This window comes from Oncorhynchus mykiss, chromosome 6, assembly GCF_057628025.1.
Source record: "Oncorhynchus mykiss isolate SJ-2025 chromosome 6, ASM5762802v1, whole genome shotgun sequence".
Classification (NCBI taxonomy): domain Eukaryota; kingdom Metazoa; phylum Chordata; class Actinopteri; order Salmoniformes; family Salmonidae; genus Oncorhynchus; species Oncorhynchus mykiss.
In genome coordinates, this window is record NC_143027.1 from 54,182,162 (window position 1) to 54,188,460 (window position 6,299).

The 6,299-nt window shown below is 44.6% G+C and overlaps 1 protein-coding gene across 1 annotated transcript in view; it reads right to left on the reverse strand.

Moving 5' to 3' along the window:
- The window catches only part of LOC110526925 (SH3 and multiple ankyrin repeat domains protein 2), a 102,395-nt gene extending 99,334 nt beyond the window's left edge, over positions 1 to 3,061 (reverse strand). The window contains exons 1-2 of the mRNA XM_090239444.1: positions 3,052 to 3,061; positions 2,289 to 2,721 (exon numbers count right to left, since the gene is read on the reverse strand). Coding sequence (XP_090095570.1) covers positions 2,289 to 2,721; positions 3,052 to 3,061 — 443 coding nt within the window. The remainder of the gene's footprint in view (positions 1 to 2,288; positions 2,722 to 3,051) is intronic.
- Positions 3,062 to 6,299: the final 3,238 nt, after the last annotated feature.

The window sequence follows — 6,299 nt, forward strand, 5'->3', positions numbered from 1 at the left end:
GTTGTATAAAAACAAATCGAGGGCATGACCTTCCAAACCATAAATAGAAATAAAGAATGTACCGATCAAATGCAAAAACTTCCAAATGGCGTCAGTTCTAAACGCTACATTTGGGAAATATGGGCCAAGAAGGGTTCATCATATTGCTTTCACCAACTCCATTGATCCCTCTAGATCAGTGACAACAATGGGAAAGGACAGGAAAAAGAGGAGAAAAACAGTGTCTCCTCCAGATGATTGGGCACATAATCAGTGTTGACTAAAACCTCCTGTGTATGTTGACTCTCGATGATGCCCTCAGAGAGAGAGAGAAAGTGAAAGAGAGAGAGAGACTTGCCTTGACACATCCTCTCAGACGGTGCTCCGCCTGATTTTCTGTTAAATGGATCGTCCACACAAAATAAAACCTAACCTGATTAAATCATCGTTGGTTGTGTTCAACAGAGTTGGCTGCTCCTTTTTTGTCCCAATTGATTGCAGAAACTAATCTGGGTCATTTCGGTGGCTGAAGACGACCTTAGCCTTCCAAGCTATAACCCAAGGCATTAGCTTTGGCAGCTAATATTAATCTTCAGGTTGCAGTTAAGGTTACAACACACACTATGCTAAGCAAGACTTCCAGAGTCAAATACTGATCTTATTTGATCTTTTAGTCCACATCGTATTTCTGTATTGCAAGCTCTTGGGTAAGAATATTCTTGCAGGAGAGAGGGAATCTGATTTGATTTGTCTAGACTCTCTGGAGAGTACGTGAATTAGGCACAAACTCAGGCTATAGGACGAGGATCCGTCGCCGTAGTTTCTGATTCAGCTATGCGTTGAGTTTTTTTTTTCTAGAGCAAAAAAGTCAGAGGAGAGAGGGAAAGGGGAAAAAATAGAGGTGAGAGGATGGATGGAAAGATTGAGGAGGGTTAACAAAAGGGGAGAGGAGAGGGAGAAGAGAAGCGAGGGAGGGAGTGAGTTGATGAAAATAGGGGAAAATGTAGGATGGAGGGAACGGGCAGAATAAAGGTGTCCGCATGCTTCCCTGCCGAAACAGTTTGGTAGAGTTTGTGCATATATTACCATGACATTTTGTGACGTTTTTGTTCATTTTGGACTTCGGTGAGGTTTTTTCCCCGGCTGTTTTGGCACACAAACATGTTTCTGGAGGCAAGCTGAAGTTTGGAGCCGAAGTCTACGCCCCTTCGTTGGTGATTGGTCAACAGTAGGGATTCTTCAATAAAGTCTTTGTTGTCATTCAACAAGATACTACTCGTTTTCATGAATAAAAATCCTAGAAAAATACTACACCACACAGCATAGTTAATTGCGTGACTAAGATCTCTTGAGCAAAACAATTTAAAATGAAATATTAATGATTTTAATGAGTTGTTTTAGTTAAATTCTGACTATTTTGCAGAATGGTATACTTGGTACGGCTTCTTAAAATTGACAAATTGTACTATTGTCGCTTTTTTTCTTGTTTTTCAATCTAAGGTCTTTTAAGGGAGTATTCGAGCACAATTGGTTCGGCTAGGCGTCAGCCGTACTGAAGCATGCCGACGCCTTAAGGGGGAAATGGAGGTGGAGGATGGACTGAGAGAAAAGAGGAGAGTACGATGGAATGAGTGGTAAGAGGGAAGAAATAAGGAGGGAAAGGCTGATGGATGGAAGAAGAAGGGATTGAAGGACATGAAGAAGTGGACAGGACCAGAGGCAAGATGGACATGGGATTGGGAAGGACTTGGAGGGAAGGATGGAGATGAAGTGAAACTTCAACGTCCAACCCATCCTCCTGGGTTGCAGTGTTAAACATACAAAATAGGAAAATGACATGGCTGTCATCATGTAAGGGCAAAAGACACACTTATCCCCTCATTCTCTTTTTGACTTTCCCTTGTTTACCTTCACTCCGTATGACTTCTCTCCTCCCTATATTCCCCCCCTCTCGCCCATTGTTTCTCTTTGTCAAGCTCTTAATTGGTCTCTCTCTCTCTCTCCCTCTCTCTATCTCTCTCTCTCGACAGAGTGTGTAGATGAAAGACAGTGCCATATGTCTGTATTAATCTGTCAAGGAGGACAGGGAGCATGGTGTCTTAATCAGTACTGTGCAGAGCCAAGGTTACGTCACCAGCATTATAAAGCCTTCAGTGTCTAATCCGCAGGACGCACGCACACACACACAAACATACAGCCACACACATATGTGCATACGCATGCATGTGTGTGTGGGTGGTGTGTGGGTAAAGAGTATGTGCCTACGTACATGGCTGTGTGTCTCTGCTGCTTCTCCTCCTTCTACTGACCTGGTCTGTCTGTGCTGAGTCTGCTGTGTCTGTACATGTGTCTGCGGGTGTGGCTTGCAGGCCTCCTCTCCCAGCCGGTTGAGGGACGGGGACGGACTCCGCGGGACCACCCCCACGCTGGTACTGCGGGACCTCTGGCCCATGGTCCTCACAGTGCCATTTGGGTTCCCCTGCATCTGCTGGAGCAGCTGTGGAGAGAGGCTACGGTGAGAGGTGGAGGTGGGGGGTCCGACCCCTCCCTGTTGGGATCCGTGGTGCTGGGGGGGTCCCTGGGGCTGGGACCAGTCCTGGGGAGGCCCCTGGCTCACTGTGAGGTTGTTGTCACTGTTGGAGCGCAGCAGGACCCGGGGGGCCACCAGGCAGCTGCCGCTGCTGCTGGTAGAGGGAGGGACCCGACGCCGCTTGGAGTATTCCGGGGCCTCGTGGAAAGGCACTGGGTATGAGAGACAGAAAGAAAGAGCAAGAGAGAGGGCCAGTCATTGATTATCTGATAAACCAGTTCTACCTGACCCTTGCAAATAGGTGTCTGTGTCTGATGAGCCATTTCACTCTCTGTTAATGTTCATGTCTTAGAGAGCTAGACTTTGTGGTGGAGAGACACATGAGGAACAGAGTAGCACTCCTCCCTTTCCCTTCCTTCACATCTACTGCTCTGGGACGAGCCTACCTGATAGGTAGAGAATGAAATGGAGAGCACTCCAAGAGATAACCTTCAATAATTAATTTATTGCCCTGCGATTTACTCAAATTCACACAAGCACACATGCAGGCATGTTCGTACTTACACACTTACTTGCTTACTAACACGCACATGAACACAGAATATCAATCACTACCTGTAGGGCGATGTGTCTGATTGATTTTCTTGATGGGAATCAGTCAAGAACAATTTATTCCCCAAAAGCGTTCATCTATCCCTTATTGTAAAACAGTTGAAACACACACACTGCATACACGTACACACACACACACGTACACACACGTACACACACGCACGCACACACACACACACACACACACACACACACACACACACACACCCTTGCCTGGGGGATGTCTGCTCTGCATTATTCGATGGCCCTGTCTGGCCTTCTCATAAAAATCCAAGTCATTATGATCCCAGTATGATGATGATGATTATTGCACCAAGTACAGCTGAGCTCCTCTGCCCCACCAGCAATGGTATGATTGAACCTTATTTCCCAGTGGAGTTTCAGCATTAGAGTATAATATCACACTGACAAGTGTGCAACTGCGGCACTTTCGTCTCCACTCGAAATTAAAGCAGTGGAGGAAGTAGCAGGAGCCTGGAGTCGTACCAAAGACCCAATAATGTTTTCAATGTGAGAAGGCGATCAACAATCTGATTCCTCATAAATGTATGAGATATGAAGCAGCCTTTGATTGAGCGCACTGAACTAGAACCGCATGCGTTTCACACACACTGCGGGGGTTGTTACGCACACCTGAGAGAGTGTGTGTGTGTGTGAGAGAGAGAGAGAGAGAGAGAGAGAGAGAGAGAGAGAGAGAGAGAGAGAATGTGCCAGCCAGGCTTTTGGATTTAGCAGAGACTGGAGCCATCTTAATACACCTTCACCCTACCTAACAATAACCACTATCAAAATCACAACCACAGCCTGATCAATTCTAACTCAACTTCAACCAGGCCCACACTGCTTTACAAACCACCTGGCCACAGCCACATCCTGTTAAATAACAAACACATACCCTGACCACAACCACACTTGAAGTAACACTTCACCATAAGAGTGTATACCCTGACCACAACCACACTCCCTGACCACAACCACACTCCCTGACCACAACCTGGACCAGACTGCTATCTTACCACACCCCCAACGATAACGAACCACATTCCAAACACTTACAGTAAACCATACTAGTGCACATCTGTTTTGTGGGGCACGAAAACAGTATCCATTTGTGTTGGAGGATGCTGAACATGCTTGGTGTCACTGACGTGATTACGTTACACACAAAGGCAATGAATACACCTACATTTAAAAAATAATAACATTTAACTAGGCAAGTCAGAGAAGGAAAAAGTATTATTTACAATGAAGGCTTACCGGGGAACAGTGGGTTAACTGTCTTGTTCGTGGGCAGAACGACATATTTTTACCTTGTCAGCTTGGGATTCGTTCCAGCAACCTTTCAGTTACCAGCCCAACGCTCTAACCACTAGGCTACCTGCCACCCCAATCAAGACCAATAAAACACTGCATTTTCTAAAAGAGATATTCAAATAGTAAAAACAATGATAAAATAACAGTGGATATGAGAGACTAATGCATTAAAATAAATAAACATAAATAAGACATATACTATGGGATAAAATGAATAAAACGTCCGGCAGGCTGTTCCAAAGGCCAGAACCATCGTGGCGGAAGGTATCCTCACCGAACATTTTTGGTTGTGACCTTTGGAACAAATAAAAGGCCAATGCCTAGCACAACTGAGGTGATCTGGATGTAAGGAAAGGAAGGGAAAGGGGGGATACCTTGTCAGTTGTAATACTGAATGCATTCAACTGAAATGTGTCTTCTGCATTTTTACTTGCTATATTGTATTTACTTCGCCACCATGGCCTTTTCTTTGCCTTTACCTCCCTTATCTCACCTCATTTGCTCACATCGTATATAGACTTGTTTTCTACTGTATTATTGACTGTATGTTTGTTTTACTCCATGTGTAACTCTGTGTCGTTGTATGTGTCGAACTGCTTTGCTTTATCTTGGCCAGGTCGCAATTGTACATGAGAACTTGTTCTCAACTTGCCTACCTGGTTAAATAAAGGTGAAATAAAAAAAATAAAACATTTTTTTAACCCAACCCCTCTGACTCAGAGAGGTTGCCTTCATTGAAATTCACGTCATCAGCGCACGGGGAACAGTGGGTAACTGCCTTGTTCAGGGGAAGAACAAGATATTTTTACCTTGTCAGCTGAGAGATACAATCCAGCAACCTTTCGGTTACTGGCCCAACACTCCTACCCGCCAGGGAGAATGGAGTTCAAACTTTTCGACTCCTTTGATTGGTTCTATTGTACTGGGCAAACTAAATCAAGTACTTGCACAAATTTGACATAGCGTGCGAAAGTATTCACCCACTTTGGCATTTTTCCTATGTTGTTGCCTTACAACCTCATTTGATGTACACGACATACCTACCACTTTGAAGATGCTAAATATTTTTTATTGTGAAAAGAACAAGCAATTAGACAAAAAAACAGAACTTGAGTGTGCATAACTATTCACCCCCCCAAAGTCAATACTTTGTAGAGCCACCTTTTGCAGCAATTACAGCTGCAAAACTCTTGGGGTATGTCTCTATAAGCTTGGCACATCTAGCCACTGGGATTTTTGCCCATTCTTCAAGGCAAAACTGCTCCATCTCCTTCAAGATGGATGGGTTCTGCTGGTGTACAGCAATCTTTAAGTCATACCACAGATTCTCAATTGGATTGAGGTCTGGGCTTTGACTAGGCCATTCCAAGACATTTAAATGTTTCCCCTAAAACCACTCGAGTGTTGCTTTAGCAGTATGCTTAGGGTCATTGTCCTGCTGGAAGGTGAACCTCCGTCCCAGTCTCAAATCTCTGGAAGACTGAAACAGGTTTCCCTCAAGAATTTCTCTGTATTTAGGGCCATCCATCATTCCTTCAGTTCTGACCAGTTTCCCAGTCCCTGCCGATGAAAAACATCCCCACAGCATGATGCTGCCATCACCATGCTTCACTGTTAGGATGGTGTTCTCGGGATGATGAGAGGTGTTGCGTTTGTGCCAGACATAGCTTTTTCCTTGTTGGCCAAAAAGCTCAATTTTAGTCTCATCTGACCAGAGTTCCTTCTTCCATTAGTTTGGGGAGTCTCCCACATCCTTTTGGCGAACACTAAATGTGTTTGCTTATTTTTTTCTTTAAGCAATGGCTTTTTTCTGGCCACTCTAATGTAAAGCCCAACTCTGTGGAGTGTACAGCTTAAAGTGGTG